We start from the raw sequence: 18,190 nt of genomic DNA on the forward strand, positions 1-18,190 counted from the left end.
GTGCTTCCAGTCTGGCCCATGTGCAATACAAGGAGATGCTGCTATTGTTGTCAGGGGCTGTACACAACCCAGGGGTCCACAGGTTGGGCAGGGAGGGCAGCTGTCATGATAGGAACTGAGCTGCTGCCCTGCTAGCAGAGGCCAGCTGCACCCTGGGTCCTGCAATCCATGCCTTCTTGCGGGAGCTGGCTGTGCCACAGCATCGCCCCTTAAGGAGGAACAGAGTCACCTCATCACGTCCTAAGCTGATTAGGGACGTACCAGGTGGCAATGGCTATGGAGGGAGGAGGGTGTAAAGGGCATGTGGGCCGGCTCCTTCCTGAGGGCTGCAGCTCTACATGCAGTGAGCACATAGTCCAGAGTGACTAGAAGTTCTACTTGGGCTGGGCGGGGGGGAGCGTCCTCCCTGCTCACCTGTGCACCCTAGTTTACTGGGCCGTCAGCCCCAGCCTCTGAGGAGCCCCATTTCCAGCAGGTGGTGCTGAGACCCTGTCCGCTATGGTGGACAGGAGCCTGGGACACCCAAAGCTCACTCAGGGGTCAGGACCTCACAGTCAGAAGAGGCCACAGTGGGCAGGAGCCCTGCAGGTCAGCACTGGGGCCCATCCCACCTCGAGAGACAGCAGTGTAGGACCAAGGTGAAGAGTCCCACCATCAAGCCCAGCTCAGGTACGACACTGACACATCCTAGCTATGGGACTCTGACCAACTGACGAATCCTTGCTGGGCCTTGGTGTAAAATACAGGAGAAATAGCTGTCACATGGGACTGCTGTGAGGGTTACTCTATCCTCGGCAACATTAAATACTTAATAAATATCAGTTTTTATTACCTAAAAAAATACAAAAATACCAGAGGCCAAAATGCTTTGTGTACATGTGTTTGGTAGAGAACTTTTTAAAATATTATTTTATTACAAACATATTATAAAATATTTTTATTACTTTCTATTGAAACAATAGAAATACTAGAACATTAAAATAATAGAATGTTGTTTGTCCAAGTGGCAGATACAGAAATGAATTTAATTGTGTTCTATGAATTTATGATCTTGAATCTTATTTTTGGTTTTTTATTTTAATGTAATACAAATAGATAGTAAAAAAGAAGATATAAAAGCACTCTTCTATGAAAAAGTAAAACAATTTCATAACAGTACTTAAAAGAACAATAGTTAATACACCATGTATCATGATCTTAAAAGAATGGCCAATATATTAGAGTACAAGTCACAGACAAAAAAGACTCTCTTACAAAGAAAAAAAAAAAAACAAAACCAAACAAAAGGACAAAACTTTCTTTTCAGTGAACAGAATATCAGCGCTCTTCTGAGGATCCTGTGATCCTGTGAGAAACCTGTGGTTACTATACCTTGATACTCCGCTGCTCTGAAATGTGTTTCACTTGGCATTTGACACGAGAGTTTGGTCCTGGTACCCATAATGCATTTGGTACTCAATGCACAAGCCAGAACTCGTGAGCTACTGGCTGAGCCTCCCAGAACCAATTAACAGTGAGTACCCAGGACCGCTGTATTCGAGAAGGGCGCCGAGCACCCCTGGGCCTGCCCTGGCGCTGCGTACTAACTTCTTCTTTACCTTGCTACCTTGCTAAATGGAAAGGCCTTGGCTGTCCAGCCTGTTGGGGCACCAGCGCTATATGTGCAAACGCAGAAGACAAGCTCCTGGTTACAGATACCAGGATCTACTTTCTAGGGTCCGGGGAGAGGGAGCGGCACCTTCCAGGGTAAGGAGAAAGGGCTCTTCTCCAAATACCAGCCTCCTTGTGGTGAAGGAGAGTGCGAATACTAAATGCTGATGCAAAAGGGATTTGACTTCAGCACCTGAAATAACTCTGAGTATACAGAGGACAGGAGTAAACCACCCTGCTCTGCAGGACTTACCAGAGAGCCGCCATCTCTTTCCTGGAAAGGGCCAGATTTGGTAGGCTGCTTGGAGCCTCTTATCTCAGCGGTTCCACACTATAAGTGCAGCACAGCCGCAGCTAACGCAGTCTAAGGCAGTGTGCTTTGTTCCAATAAAACCTCACTGGCAGCAGGTGGGAATTACCCAGCAGACCACAGTTTGCCAAGCCCCGGATGAGACTGGAGAGCTAAAGTCATATGAAGGGAGCCCAAGTGACACAGCTTCCTTGCAGCCCTGAGCACCTGCCTCAGGGTGCAGGCCCTCTGTAAGGTTCCTGGGTAGGGAATATGGGTAGGTCATGACTCCACACTGACCGGGCAGTATCCTCCTAGGGGATCTGCTGCTTCCATGATAAGGCAGTTCAGTGGAAACCACAGCTAACGCGTGTGCAAGCCTCCAAGGCGAGGTGGGTGGAGACGGCTGTGCTTGCCAGGAGCGAAAACAGTGGCCAACAAACATCTGTTTCTCCTGCAGTGACCACAGCACCTGGCTGGGCAGAGAGCGCTGGGGAAAGGCCACAGCTGCTTGAGTCACTGCCCACGCTCATGAGGTTTTTCCCAGACCCCTGGCTGCCCTTTCATCACAGGGCAGGCTGTCCTCTGAGCCCGTGGGTTGCAGGGCAGTGAGGCCCCAGCCACCACAGAGAAAATTGGGGCCTAGGGCCATTGAGCATTCCGACCCTGGAACAGACCATAATCCTGGCCCATCTGGCGGTACCGAGGAGCCCAGGCAGCATCCAGCGCCTGCTGTAGCCACCAGTGGGTGGCAGTGGCGTGGGGCCCAGATTTTGGTAAGTGAGGCTCCATGGCAGCCTGGTGCTCTAGGGACAGAGGAAGAAGGGAGGGCCTTTTATTGCCTGAGGAAGAAGGGAGGCCACAGGGTCACTCCAGGCTCAGGCCTTGGGGTGGAGCTGACCAGTCCCTGCCTGGGAGGCTGCTGCTTCAGTTCTGCATCTTCTCCTCCTCCTGGCTCCACCCAACACCACTCCTCTGGGGGCCTCAGACTGAGGATTATGGCCAGGCAGCAGAGACTCATCCAGAGAGGCTGAGGGAGCAAGACTCAGCCTGCCATGTGAGGAGCCCAAGGGGTCACCTGAGCCATGACACCCCTTCTTCATGCCGCAAGCAGAAACCCCTGGGATGGGGGGCAGTGGGTGCCTACAACAGACGAGGAGGGGGCCAAAGGAGGGATTGGTGGGCCACACCCCTGTCCGCACCTGGGTCCACCCTGCCTGAGGCAATGTCCTTCACCATTTGTCAACTCAGAAGCAGAAGCCCTTGATGTTGCATTTTCACTAGCAAAAGCTCATGTCCTCTGGGTCAGATCAGGCACTAGATTCAAGAAAGGAAAGTTCTGACCCTCGCTGGGAGCAGCTACCTTTCCACTCCCACCACGCAGCAAGCAATGCCTTGAGAGAACCTTCTCCCGCAGAACCACAGCTCTTCTCCTCTGCTGAAAGCCACTGGCATCTCAGTGGGAGGGCAAAGAGGAGGGGCTCCCCTGGTCCTCAAAGGACCGGGGGCAAAAGCGAGGGGCAAGCGCAGCTCCACCCAGCCCCTGCTGCGAAGACAGCAGCGCAGCTTCTTCTCAGCGCTGTCCAGCTATGGGGCCTTCGCGGCCAGTGCTTTTGACTTGCTGAGCTGGCTTTTACCACCAAAACCTGTGACAAAAATGCCACCTAGTTTGCTTGGGTTAGGGGGTCAGGCTAATGCACATGGATGGACCTGGCGCCAATAGTGTCACGGGGACTCCTAGGGACCAAGGGCGAGTTCAGTACATCCCTGCCAGCCCAAGCCAGAGCTCTGAGGCACCAGCTTACGCTGCAGGTGCTCTAGAACTGTCCAAACCCACACAATGGGCTCATTTCCCAGCTTGAGAATGACTTATCCCTGCTGTCTGCAGGAGTCCTTGGAGAAGGGGCTGGTTCCAAGCCATTCTGGCATCGGGGGGCCTTCAATGATGACATGAACCCACAGGTTCATGTGGTGGGAGCTCAGCGACCACAGAGCCAGCTTCCTGATGGCGTAACCCTCAGGCCTCCTCCTGCTTCCTACGTAGATGCATCCCAGCTATGGCCCTGGACTTTCTTGGGAGGACCCGGGTCTTCATCCTGACGCTGCCACTGCAAGGCTCTGAGCAGTTGCCCGGGACACGTAAAATGCCACTTAACTCACTGAGCACTAGCTCAGCACACACAATGCTACATGGGCCGCAGAACACGACCAAGTGATGAGACAGATGCCAACATCCTTTCCACTTTAACTCCAGGAAGCAGGGGGCCAGAGACCTGACCTAACTTTATTAGGCTTGATTGCGTATCTGTGGGATTCTACAAATCCATGGGGACACTCAGCAAAAGTGTCTGACCACCCTTCCCCATGCTCATCACCTCAGCATGGGACACAGTGGCCCTGAGCAAGTGCCCAGTCACATGTGCAGGTTTCCTCTGCTGGTGCCCTCAGTGCCCTGCCCTGGCCCTGCCCACAGTGGCTGCCCAGACAGTGCCAGAGGCTTGGTAGATGGTTGTCTGTGACGACAGTGGGCTCAGGCTGCACACTTACCATCTTGGGTGGTGGAAGGTCTGGGAGGCTCTTCTGAGGAGCTGAGGCATGCTGGCCAGGCTCCCCATTGGCCAGTGGACCCTGCTCCTTGGGCCCTGTGGGCAGCAGGAAGAGAAGGCTTCCGTGAGGGGTACAGAGCCTCATGGCAGGGTTTCATTACCTAGGAATGTCTGGTCATTTGTCCTGTACCTGTCCCGTGAGTTCTATTTGAGCAGGTGTTAATTACCCAGGGAGGTTGTTTTTCCTCCAAGAATAGGGTGCAGCATGCCCGAGCCGTAGGCAGATTCCTCAGAAGGAACCAGCTTGGGTTTCTGGCAAGCTTCCCCACCCAGCTCATGTCCAAAGCAGCCCTGCCACAGAGCTCCACTGAGCAGAGTCATTGCCTGGTAGTCACTATATTGGGCTGCTGCTGGCATGACCCTGTGATTATGGCTTTTCCTCCCCCAGTTTACCCAGAAGGCAAATGACCCTGAGCAGAGTGGCTGCTGCCTTCTGGATAAGTTCTGCCACCCCAGGCTTGGCAGTAGAAAGTGGGAGAGGGGGTGCCAGGGGTATAAGAGGTGAGGAAGGTGCACTGAGGAAGCCAGGGCCTTGGCACAGAAAGGCACCAAAGGCTCTTCCAGGCTCTAGTCTCAGCCAGCCAGGCCAGTTCCGGGACAGACGGCTCCGGCAGGTGTCCCTCGGGGCTAACGTGGCTGGTGCTGCAAAAACAAGCCCTGGACAGGCCTGAGCATTTGGGGCTGTGTTTCTGCCTCTCTCCAAGACTTTCCATTTGCGTCAGGCTTGGGAGGTGAGGTCGGGAGATGAGCTGCTTATGCCCCTGCCTCTGCCCCTGGCAGCTCTGCAAACCTCTGGCTCCCCTGGGTTCTACCAGATCCACTCTGGCAAACTGCAGCAAAAATCAACGAGCGTGAACGTGAGCCAGAGAAGACATCGTATGTCCTTCAGTGGAAAAGCTAAGATGCTGTGCCCCGGGGCGTCATGCTTGAACGCTAAGGCAGCTGCTATGACACCATTTCTCCTCTCCTCCCAAACAGACTTCTATGAGAAGACACAAAGCAGGGACCGTGGGATCGGCACACAGCTGCTTTCCTAGAACTTCTGAATTATGACTTCCTGTTCTTGGGATGCTGCTGGGAAAAGCCAAGAGATTTTAGGGACAGATTTGTTACTCAATGGGCAAGGAGGTGGCAGCCTGCTAAAACATCCAAAAATATACCACCCCAAAATACCACCAACCAAAAATAACTCCTCCAGGCCTGTCTGTATGTTGGCTGGGAGGAAGGAGAGGAGGATGGAGCCCAGCCCTTTTCTTTCCCCACTGGGAAACCAGTCCTCCCAGCAGCCATCCCAGCCCATACCTGTGTCCTGAGAGTCAGCATTCTGTTGCTTGTTGACTGTTACTTTGTTCATGTAAATGTACTCCTCATCAGAACCTGCAGGTGGACGGAAGACACAGGGTTCACGTGACTTCACGAAGGGGCAGGTCTCCAGAGGGAAACAGTGACCTCCCCGCCGAAGACATTTTTGTCTGTTTGGGTCCCATAAAAACAGTCAGCACTCTGAGTTGATTAAAAGTCCATCATATAGAATGGACAGATTTCCAGTCAAGATAGACAAGTTCTAGGCTGCTGATTTTCCAGGGGGTGGTCAGGGTGGGGGTGGAGGTGGGAGGAGAGAAAGAAGGGCAGGGAATGGGAAGATGGCTCAGGAACAAGAGCTGCATGCTGAAATATACCCACACTTCAGAGATCTGCTGTGAGTTCCATCAAATAGAGATGTCTCACTTTTCCAGAATTTCATCTACGCTATAAAAGATTTTCTTAGCTGCCATTCTTATTGTAGCTCAAATTACCTGCAGGGATCATCAGAATGGCATCTAAGTTTAGCTCCCAGGCCCCTGGCTGGGAGTTGGGCGAGGAGTTCTGAACAGGAAAATCAGATGAGCTCTGAGTATAAAGGGTGAGGAGGCTGGGAGGGCACGGGGGGCCATTAGCCACCTGCTCCACTCGGGAGACTGCATTCTTCAGGGAGGCCTCATGAGCCTGGACCCTCAGTTATACCGCGAGTCTACAGTGATAAGAATACCATGGTACTGGCGCATGAACAGATGGGGCTCAGTGCCACAGAACAGATGACCCAGAACCAACTCCAAGCACGTTCAGCTAGCTGGTCTTGGACAGGGAGGTGAAAATATACATTAGAGGAAAGATAGCTTCATTAACAGTTGGTGCAGGTAGGGCTGGGGACTTAGCTCAACGAAAGAATATTTGCCTAGCAAGCAGGAAGCCCTGGGTTTAGTCCTTGGCACCAAAAAAATGAAAAATAAACCTCACCTACAAAACAATTCAAACATAAAAATACAATGAAATCCAAAAAACAAGTGGTTCAGGAAAAATGATATCATACACGGAAGATTGGATCTAGACCCATATCTTTTACCACATGTGAAACTAAAATCAAAATGAATCAAAGATCTAAATGTTAAAACATAAACAATGTGCCAAAATATAAAATAGATAAAGCTCCTGAAGACATAAGAGTAGGCAAGAACTTTCTGAACAGAACCCCAAATACACAAGAAATAGCACCAAGAATCACAAATGGGTTCATATCAAATTAAATTTTCTACACAGTCAAGGGAACAAGCAACAGAGTGAAGAGAGAACTTACAAAATGGGAAAAATCTTTGCCAGCTACTCCTCAGATAAGGGGCTAATATCTAGAGTGTATAATGAACTAAAAAGATTAGAATTTAAGTGAATAGATACTTCTTAGAAGAAGTACAAATGGACAATACACACATGAAAAACTGTGGAACACCTCTGGCCAGTAGAGAAATGCAAATTAATTAATTACCCAAAGAACGGCTATCATCAAGAAATCAAATAATAAGTGCTGGCAAAGTTAGGGGCAAAAGGAACCTTTGTATGTTGTTGTTAACAATATTAGGGCAAGCATTATGAAAATAAGTACAGAGATTCCTCAAAAAACTAAGACTAGAAGGGGCCGGGGAGATGGCTCAGTGGATTAAGCGCTTCCCTAGCAAGCGCAAGGACCTGAGTTCAATCCCCAGCTCCACAAAAAAAACCCAAAAAAAACTAAGACTAGAAATTCCATTTGACCCAGATCCTCCCCTTCTAGGTATCTTCCTGAAAGAGTGAGGCATCATATTACAGTGCCGTACGTACGTCGTACATACAAGAGCACAACTGTTAGGTCCTGAAAACACCTATATGTCCATCAGCAAGAGGATTGGTAAAGAAAACATGGCATATTTACACAATGGAGTATTATTGTGCTATAAAAAAGGATAAATGAGTCATTTGTACGAAAATGGGTGCACTTTGGGAGCATACTGTTGCTTGAAATCAGACACACAAGCTTGAATATCGCATGATTTCTCTGATATGAGACACCCAAAGTATAAATAATGAGAAAAATGAAAGATAAAGGGGGTGGCGTGATAGCTTAGTGGGTGAAAGCACTTGCTTAGGCAAGCTTAGGCAAGCGCAGGGACTGTGACTTGATCCCTCGCACCACATGCCGTGCCAGCCCTGCCCCCCGGGCAGGCGGAGCTGGCCGCAGAGTCCCGGCACGGTGGCGCACGCCTGTAATCCCAGCACTGGGGAGGCTAAAAACAGGAGGATCACCACGAGTCTGAGCTACATAGTGATGGCCCTGTAACAACCAAATGCATTTTTTAAAAATGATAAAAAGAAATACCAGTTCCACCAATAAAATAAAATAAAGAAATAGAGGTCTTCTGCAAAAGTGAAGGCAGCCAAGAGATGGAGGGAAGGGGAAGAAGAGGATGAAATGGAGAACAATGGTGTGTGCTATGGCCGCACACAACCTCCCCGTGAGGGATATAATTATTATGAACTGCAGATCTGCACCATAAAACCAAGCCAAAACAAAGACTCCTCTCCTCTCCCAAAATGTTTGTGTCCTGCAGGGGCACAAGCCCTCCCCTCATTTATTTATTTATTTATTTATTCATTTATTTATTTATTTATTTATTGTATTTGTTAGGGGAGGGTCTACAGGGTGTTCAGGGTCTTACTCCTAGATCAGACTCATAGTAATCTGCCTGTTTACAGCCTCCCAAGAGCTGGGATTACAGGCACACTCCACCACGCCCAGTGTCAATTGCCATCTCAGCACACCCCAGGGGCAGGGCTGGAATGGCAGGCCCTGGATTGAACCCCGAGCCCCTGTGTCTGTTTGTAGGTGCTTTAATCTGCTGAACGATTTGGCCAGCCCCCTCCACACCTTTAAAGTCACCCGTGTGCATGTCAGGTCACCTTTCCATCTACATAGCAGGCAGATGATGGCAAGTCCCCTCACACACACATATGCCTGGCTCCTAGTCCACGCGCTACTCCCCCATGGCTGCCCTGGAGCCCAGCCTGGCCTTTCTCCTCAGAGTTCTTCTGCAGTCCTTCATCTGTATTTCCTAGAAACTTGCAGCTGATAAATTCCAGTGGTGGTTCAGAGAGTGTCCCTGAGCTGAGGGACCCAGTTCCAAACCTTGCCAGAGCAAGCAGCTCGCCTCAGTCTGTTCCATGGCCCGCACTGCCCAGACTCCAGCCAGAGGCCGCAGCACCATGGAGGAAGCCAGACAGGTCCCCAGCTACCAGCCGCTCTGTTCGTCTCCTCAGTGTCAGCCCCCGCCACCACTCCCAAGACCTGTCAGCAGGGTCAGCCATACAAGGGACTGCGGAAGTTTCTGGAAGGAAACTGAGGTGCAGCGGAGGTAATCTCAGCCCACTCCCTTCCACCACTGAGACTCTGAGGGGGGTTTCCAACTTCTCCACAGCGAGCTCCAGGGATGAGTGCTGAGCAGTAAGAGGCAGGAGTTGGGGTCTCGGCCGAGCTGTGCTGTTACAGGTACAATTCCACGCAAAGCATTAAGCCCCATGCCTCTGTTGGAAACACTTGTTTCTGCCTAATTCTCATGTTTTCAAAACTCAAAGCAAAAGTGAGGTAAGCTTATAGTAAATAAAGATTAAGAATGACCATGCAAAACATGGCAAGTAGCTTAAAGGCTCAACAGTAGCAAAACGATGAACTAAAACATATCATATCCACTACAGAATGGCATGCTGCCTCTAAAAGTTCAGTGTGGAAAGGGCCAGCCAAATAGCTCAGTGGATTAAAGCACCTTCAAGAAGGTGCAGGGGCCTGGGGTTCAATCCCCAGGCCTGCTGTGCTGGCCCCATGTACAGGGTGTGCTGAGACAGCAACTGAGACTGGACGTGGTGGCCCACACCTTAATCCCAGCTCTTGGGAGGCTATGAACAGGAGGATCACTACAAGTCTGACCTAGTAGTGAGATCCTGAACACCCTGTAGACCCTTCCCTAAAACAGAGAAAATAAAATAAAATAAAATAAAATAAAATAAAATAAAATAAAAATTCAGTGGATGGGGCTACAGTGACCTTAGGAGCTATCAGGGAACCATGAGCGGGCCCCCCCCCATCCCCCTTCAGCACACTGCCAGGGCTGGTGGCTGGGCACTCCGGCCTGGGTAGGCACAGCTAGTGCTGCAGATGCCTCCGTCTGGACCATGTTCCCAACCCTCAGCTCTTCAGAGTGACGCTGAGGGCTCACTGTTGAACCCGGGGAGTACTGTGCAATATCTACAGCCCTTTCTTCTAGGGCTTTTGGGCTAGAGTGACAGCTCCACAGTCTAAACACCTGTGCGGCAAGCGCAAGGACCCAGGCTTGATCCTTGGTACCCTATGCCATGCTGGAATATCAGGTGTGGTGGCACATGCCTGTAATCTCAGTGCTGGGGAGGCTGAGACAGGAGAATCACTATGAGTCTGAACTGTGTAGAGAGACCATGCATCCAAAAAATAAATAAAAAAGAAAGAAAGGAAGAAATGCCTACTATGGCTTTTATTTTCAGTGAAGGTCTTACGATGTAGCCCACGCTAGCCTAAATACTGTGAACCTCCTGTCTGGGCCTCCTGGGTACCTGGGATTAAAGGCCCTGAGCCTCCACACCCAAGTCCTTCACTTTTCTCATGCAGGTGCACATGGAGGTATCAGCCAGGCACGTCTCATGACCCCAGGGAGGGACAAAACCGCCTGGCTTCTCAATGCCAGAGTTCTATATGACTGTCATCCCCTCTGAACTTTTTTTTTTTTTTTTTTTTTTGCAGAACCAGGGATTGAACTCAGGCCTTTGCACTTCCCAGGGAAGCACTTATTCCACTGAGCCATCTCCCTGGCCCCTGAACTTTTCACTTCCCAGTGTTTCATGGGTATTGGACTCAAAGTAACCCCACTGCTTAAATGAAGTACATACCCTGCCTCAGTGGACAATTTCGACCAATGAGTAGCAAAACAAAGTCCCCAAAGAGGAACAAGAGTGCCACACTCAGCGGTGGAGTGTATGCTTTACATGGTTGTGGCCCTAGGTTCAATCTCTAGCACCAGAAATGAAAATTGAGAAAAAAAAAAAAATCCTAGAGTGTATATAAACTGGCACAATGATTTGGAAAGTGACCTTGGAGAGTAATTTAATTTTATGTGTCATATTCTTTCTTATATCAACAGCTAGAAATTTATCCTAAACTTGAGCACATAAACAAAAGTTTATTAGAGGATATTTACTGCAATACTGTGTAAATTTTTTTTTATAGGTAAGAATATAACTTAGATGAGCAATAAGGGGGCATGGAGATTGTGAGGGCCCCACCATCGGCGGACACTGTCCAACTGTGGAAAATGACCAGGCAGGTCCACGCTCACTGTCTGCAGAGATCTCTAAGGCTTCAGGGTTAAGTTACAGGTCATGTTACAGAATTTAAAAGGAAAGCACGCCAACGGCTAACATGTGAAAATGAGTGTGTGCAGCCAATTCCAAGTGTGGAAATCACATGAAGCAGGAAGCCCAGAGGCAAACCACAGCTACGCAGAAGCGTGAGGGTGACTGGTAAGGATCAGGAAAGGAACAGGAGATACCGCGGACCTGAGTAGCCCTCCAGGGTCAGCTTTAGCTCATTCCTTTCTTTGTTCCTATCCCAAAAAATAAAGGCTAGGCATTGTTACGGTTGTGTTGGCTTCTGCAGAGGCGCTTGCTTCTCAAGGTGGCGGTTTATACATCACAGTGAACTCACCACAACTGCAAGAATAGGCTGCACGGCCCTCCCTCCTCGGGCTCTGGAGGCCCGTGGTGCATGGAGGTGGGTGATGGCTTTCTGAGGCACTGGGGACCGAATCCAGCGTCTTCACATTGAGCTACTTCCATATCCTCTCCCCCCTCTCTCTCTCCCTCCTTTCACTTATTTTGAGACAAGACATGGTTCAGTTGTCCAGCCAGGCTCCCACTCGCAGTGTTCTTGCCTCACATAGATGTGGTTCTGATCCACACAACACTGCTAAGCTGCAAGTAAAAGGCTGGGGGGTACCTGGGTCATGGAGGGCGGCCTTGCATGCAAGAGGTCTCATCCCCAGCACTACCAAAGAGAAAAAGGAAACATCGGTACAGGACGTTAGAAGAGGCTCTCAGGCCTCCTGCGACAGGGGACTTGGCTCCGGAAGCCAAGGCTACTGAGCAGTCCCTGTCTGGGGAGAAGCTCGTGTTATTCGCTCATGCTCAGAAGTGCACAGAGAACCATGGTGACATTGTCTCTGTCTTCACAAACCCACTAGTCCATTGGGGAGAAACAAACCTGAGACAGAAAGCTAGTAATTCCACCACGGGTGGGAAGTGACAGAGGCCACAGCAGGCGCTAGAAAGATGAATCTGCTGTGCTGGGAGACAGGGCGTAATTTCTGGGGGGCATCTGCGCTGTCTGCAGAGGGAGGTTCTGCTCACAGAACTGGGGCGGGGAAGAGGCCACAAACCTCTCTGCTACAGTTGGATGGACAGAACCTTCGAAGTGTTTCTTATCAGACGTGGGCAGCCACTGGATCGTGCCAGAACCTCCAAGCAGGGGAGGCAGTGGACACGGCTCCTGTGGGCGAAGCCAACACAGACTATAGGCAGCCCAGTCCCTGAGAAAGAGCCCTCGGTCGGTGCCTCGTCACCATCCAGATCAAAAGCAGAGAAGGTAAAAAAAAAAAAAAAAAAAAAAAATCTATGTTTAGCTACAAAAGCTCAGACACATGTAGGCAATTCTGTTGGAAAGTATAAATACACATTCACAAACTCACCCACACAGCCACGTACATAAGTGGTTGCCCAGGCAGATCAGCCTGCCTCTGTCTACAAGTCCTGGGACCAAAATTCACTGTTTTTGGTAGCTACTCAAGGAAGTGGGCCCAGGAGGCTAACAGGAAGATGAGTGCTTTATGTTCAGCGTGGGGAGGGTGCTTTGGATCTGCTGTGGGCAGCACAACAATTAATCTAATGCAGCAAAGCCTAAGGAGGTCAGGGCAGTGCACGCTTAGATCCCACCTGGCCCAGCTCCGCCACTCACGGCCGTGTGCCTCTGGGCAGGCGGCTTTCTAAGCCCTGGTTCCCTCACTGGTAAAATGGGGATAACAACAACTGCCTCCCAGATGGTGGGGATCCCATGAAGTAATTTATATCAGTGAACATATTAAGGGCTGCTGTTGGACACAGTAAGCATGCAGTCAAGGTTAGAAGTGGCTCTACCTTCTCCACCGTCTAAGGGGTACCAAGGGGGACTGAAGGGAAATTGTGTCATATGGCAGTATTAGTGAACAGCCTTTGCCCCTAAGGATACAAGCAGCCACTGGCTTAGTATGCCTGAACACATTTGTCAGCAATCCGGGGCACTCTGGAGGTGGTCCACATGGACAGCCCCCTAATCAGCAGCCTCCTAGCACCTCCAAGCTGCAGAGACCAAAGGTGGGGAAGGCCTGACTTGGGGGGCTGAGCAGGACAGAACAAAGGTCCCCCTACTGCAGGCTTAGCCACGTGTTAGACCAAGGAGGGACCTAAGATGGGAGGTGCTGCCAGAGCAGCCTGTGCCAAGCATCTCGGGACAGATGGGCCACAAAGAGGTGTTTTCCCATTGCCAACAGAGAGGGGCTTTATAATTGAATGTTCTCAAGTCAAAGCACATCTTAAAAGGTCTGGGGAGTGTGCTTTTAAAAGGGCTCCACTGATGAATCCTTCCGTGGGATGATTCATCCCTCTCTAACGCCCTGCTTTGTAGTGTGGATTTCCCCTCTACCATTCCCACCGAGAGCTTCTTTGATGAGCCGGCTGGCAGACAGACGCGCGGCTACAAAGCCAGGAGGAGCCTGGGAACTGGGTGAAGGTGAGGAGGGGTGCCAGGAGACCAAGGCTGATGACAGAGTGGGCAGCTGGGATTATTCCTCCTCGAGGGAAACCTGCCAGCATACAGTGACAGGCTTCGGCTTTCCTTTGGCTCCGTCATCCAGAGAATCAAGATAATTTCCACTGGAGAGAGGGAAAGCAGGGGAAGAAAGAAGCCTCGAAGTGCATGCTAGGAGGCTCAGGATGGACATAAGGAGCATTTCCGGATTTTGATGGTTGGGCAGGTGGAGACTTTCCTTCCCTGGCACAACTCAGGCTGTACCTGCTAAGAGCCAGATGGATTGAATGCCCTCCAAGAGTCCCTTATTGTCCCCAAACAGCAACTCTAGTTTTCAAACCCTTAATGTGAAATTCACCTCATCTGTGAGGACTTCATATGGTTTTCCTTAAAATTTTTTTACTAGAAATGAAACCATATGTCCATAAGAAGATTTATAAAAAAATGTTCACAGCAGCCTAATACATTATAGCTCAAATTTGTGAACAATCCAAACACCCATCACAAGTGAATGGAAAAATAAAGATTGTGGTAGAGTCACCACATGGACCACTCCCCAGCAATAAAAAGAATAAATTACTGACACATCCAAGATGTGGATGGATCATTTAAATGAACGGAGCTGGGCGTGAAGCACACATCATATGATTCCATTTATACAAAGTTCCAGAACATGCAGCCACACCAGGGTGAAGGAAATCAAAGCAGTTGTTGCCCTGGGGTCAAGGAGGCAAGGGAATGAACTGGGATGGAGGAAGAGTCAGAGCTCTCTGGATGACAGAAATGGTCTATATCTTGTTTTGAATGCAAGCACACAGGTACATAATTGTCAAAACTCAATGAATTACATGCTTAAGACTTGTATACTTTTTTGTATGTAACAGCTACTACAATGAAAATATGGAAAAATTATGAACTCCATGTTTTATGATTTACAGTCTTTTTTATGTATTTAGTACAGGGTCTACAGGGTCTCACTACACAGATTGGACTCATAGTGATGCTCCTGTTTTCAGCCTCCCAAACACTGGGATTACAGGCATGCACCACCACACCTAGTCTCAGGTACCACCTCAGTGCACCCTGGGGACAGCGCCTGCATGGCTTGTGGTGCTGAAGATCAAACCCTGGCCCTGGGCACAAGGTCTTTAAAGAGATAAGTTAAAACAAGGTCAGAGGATAAGATCTGCTACAGTATGACTGATGTCTTTACAAAATCAGAAGACAGGAGACAGAGAGAGAGTAGAGACCACAACAGCACCCAAGGTCCCTACTGGTAAGCCAAGGAGAGAGAGGTCAGAAGGAACCAGCCTCAATCCCAAAATCTCCAAATGCGTAAGACAATACATCTTTGCTGTTCAAGCCACCCTCCCTGTGCTAGGGTGTTGTGGCAGCCCGGGTTGACCAGCAGGACCATCTTTCTGTGTCCCAGCCACCCCTCCAAGGCCACAGAGACACACTTACTGCTGCTCTTGGTATAAAGCCGGAGCAGCTCTGCCAGGCCGCTCTTCTTCACCACAGCTGTGCTGCTCAAGTTCTCCTGGTCCAGAATCTTGAGGAAGTCATCCAGCTCCGTCAGCAGCTGATCCAGGGCTAGAATAGAAAACAGCAGAGACTTTCAGCGGGTACTCCTCTCCAAAAGCCCAGCTTACGTACATCTCCAGACCCTACAGCATCCCCATGGCCACCTCTGCTCCCTGGAGATGAGATTCTCAGTTCTGGGAGCTCAATGGGAGTGAAGTAGGCCCTTGATGTTGAGATGGACGCCTTCTGCCAAAGCTTCAAGTCTTCCATTTGTTGGAGGAGGGATGGTGGCCAAATTGGTCCAATATTCTGCGTGCAACTCCCCTACCACTAATGCCTGCCCTCACAAAGGGGCAGCTGTCAAAGAGCTTTGCTGGCCACCAGCCTCTGCCCTTGAACTGTGGTTATAGTCAGGGTTACTCTGACCTTGATGCCCTCCAGGTGACTTGGAAGCTATTAAGTAACCTTCTCAGGTCAATTAGATCAAATACTTTGTAAAATTCATTCCAGCACTGAAACCCTAGGACTCCAAGACTGACCACGGCTTAGCTGCATAGCTTTCTAAATCAAATCTATTCTCAGGTACCCATGATTAAAAGCTGTTCTCACCTCCCTAGATGCCTGCTAGCTTTCCTGCAAACTGCTATGGTTCCTCCACCACAACCATCACTATATTGTAGCTCCACTACTATACCCAGCTTTCTCTGGTAGTCACACAAAACAGCTTTCTCCCTTACAAATCCTACTCATCCCTGGGGTCTTGGTCTAGATACCATTCTTCCTTTGACAGCTTATTTGGGCCCCTGGGACACTGAGGGCCCCTTGGACAGATACTCCTACATTACTGGCACTGGGCTTTGGCAGGCTGAATGGTGGCCTCCAGGGATTTTCGCGCCCTCTTCCTCTGAAGCTGGGACAATCTGCATACAGGAAAAGGGACCTACCTGTGGTAAGGTGAGGAAAGCATCCTGGATTACCTGGGAAAGCCCAAGGCCATGACAAGAGCCCTGACAAGAGGCTGGAGGGCAGAGTCAGGGCGAATGAGAGGACAAAAGCAGGACCATGGAAGCTACCACGTTGCTCTGAGGCCAGGGGCAGGTAGGGATCAGGAGCCGAGGCACACAGAAAAGGCACGCAGAAGCTGAAAAAGCACTAACTCCCAGGGCTTCCAAAAGCAGCAGAGCCCCATGGACATGCAAGGCTCTGATCTACAGACCGTGTTGGGCGGTAATGAGCTTGCGTTGCTGTAAGTCACTGAGCTTGGAAGTTCATTACACGAGAAGAGAGTTCTGACTGTGCTGTCCATTTTACCTGCTTGTATCACACACGCCATGTTCCTAGGACAGGCTTTGGGTCTCATTTACATTTCCAGAGCCCAGCGCGATGTCCAGTAAATAATAACTGATGAAACGAATGAACAAAAAGCAAAGTAGATTCACTGCTTATTGTGTCTGAAAACACTCCATGACCAGCGTGGAAGAAACATAAATCCTGGCCGGGATTAGGATGAAGAAGAGCGCATTGACAAGCCAGCTGTCTGGCAGGTCCTGTGTAACTAAAATCCTGCAGCAGCAGGCTTTGCGGAAAGCCCTGCCTTCACACCTCCCCTATTATAATACCAGCCCTGGGAACTCGAACAAGACCTCCTACAAATGGTTGCAATGAAACCAGTTGTGAGTTTACCGCATGGACTGCTCGTTGTAAAACTCGGGCCCCTGCAGCTCACCCACCACCTGGGACCTCTGGTGCCTCCCGCTTTTCTCCTGGCCCCTCCTCTGCACCCGCTTGGGCTCCTTAGCTCCTGGGCAAGCTGTCAGCAGTGTCACTCTGCGAGCTCACTGATGGCGGAGAGAAACAGCCTGGCTGCTGGAGGACTGAACTCCTTTGCTCATTTCTCCCAAGGCCCTCTTCTTTCTGGCCTTGCTCATTTGACCCACAGTTATAAATAACCAGAGGGAGGGAGGAGAGGGCACTGGGTACCATGGCATGGGGCCGAGACCAGGCTCTCCCAGGTGGCCAAACGCCTGCCCAAAGAGGATGTACCATGGGGACTTTCTGAGCAGGCAGAAGCACAGTGCTGGGACTGGGGAGGGTACCAGTGACCAAGGGTGTTGCCAGAGCCTATGCCCAGCATCCCGGCAGCCTCAGTGGCTCCTGCCATCTAAGCCAGCAGGGCTTCTCTGCTGGAGCCTCGATTCAGCCCGTCCCCTGCTGTGGCCAGGCTGCTACACTAAGGGCTGGGAGCCACCCTGTCAATGCCACTCAGCCCGCATCTAACTGATGGCACTGCTGGGCCGGGACCAAAGTGCCAAACAGAGAGCTTTAGAGGTGGTATAGAGCTCAGAGGACCAAATTAAAGAAGGGAACAGAGGGAAGAGCTGACAACTTCTGCCTGAAAGAAAGCCAGGAAGGTCTGCCCATAACTCAGAGTCAGGAACCTGAGCTGTGGCAGCCTGTGCACAAGCCTCCCCTGCTGCTAGGTCCAGAAGCCCTTAGCCAAGACTCACCCCTGATGGTCCCAGGGAAGGATTTAAAAGAATAATTAAAGCGAGGCCCCCGAGCCGAAAGGCCTTTAGTTGGGTCTGGTTTTGCTTTCAACAGCTATTCATGAGTTTCCTGTTGGTTGCACAAATTCAGCAGGCTTCAGCAGCAAGTTTAAAGCAGTCAACCCAGGGAAAACAAAGTAAGAATATGAGGAAAGTGGCCCTGACTCAGATCTAGCGGACAAGGAAAAGCGAGGGAACTGGGGTCCTGGCCACATTTCCCGACCTTCTGAACTTCTCAAGGCTGTGCCTTTGCAGCTACTTCAGAGAGGAAAAAGCAGAAAAACTCCAAGTGTCTCTTCCCCTCCACGTCCTTAGCTTTTCCCAAAAGCTGCTCGATTCCTGGAAAACAGCCTTTGTTTATGTTCTA

The 18,190-nt window shown here is 50.2% G+C and overlaps 1 protein-coding gene across 3 annotated transcripts in view; it reads right to left on the reverse strand.

Moving 5' to 3' along the window:
- The window catches only part of Afap1l2 (actin filament associated protein 1 like 2), a 103,471-nt gene that overhangs the window by 25,125 nt on the left and 60,156 nt on the right, over positions 1 to 18,190 (reverse strand). For all 3 annotated transcript variants that reach the window (XM_023715484.1, XM_023715483.1, XM_004631550.2), the window contains 3 exons: positions 15,218 to 15,346; positions 5,848 to 5,922; positions 4,487 to 4,581 (listed from right to left, as the gene is read on the reverse strand). In XM_023715484.1, coding sequence (XP_023571252.1) covers positions 4,487 to 4,581; positions 5,848 to 5,922; positions 15,218 to 15,346 — 299 coding nt within the window. The remainder of the gene's footprint in view (positions 1 to 4,486; positions 4,582 to 5,847; positions 5,923 to 15,217; positions 15,347 to 18,190) is intronic.

The sequence above is a fragment of the Octodon degus genome, unplaced genomic scaffold (assembly GCF_000260255.1).
Source record: "Octodon degus isolate 3935 unplaced genomic scaffold, OctDeg1.0 scaffold00042, whole genome shotgun sequence".
Classification (NCBI taxonomy): Eukaryota; Metazoa; Chordata; class Mammalia; order Rodentia; family Octodontidae; genus Octodon; species Octodon degus.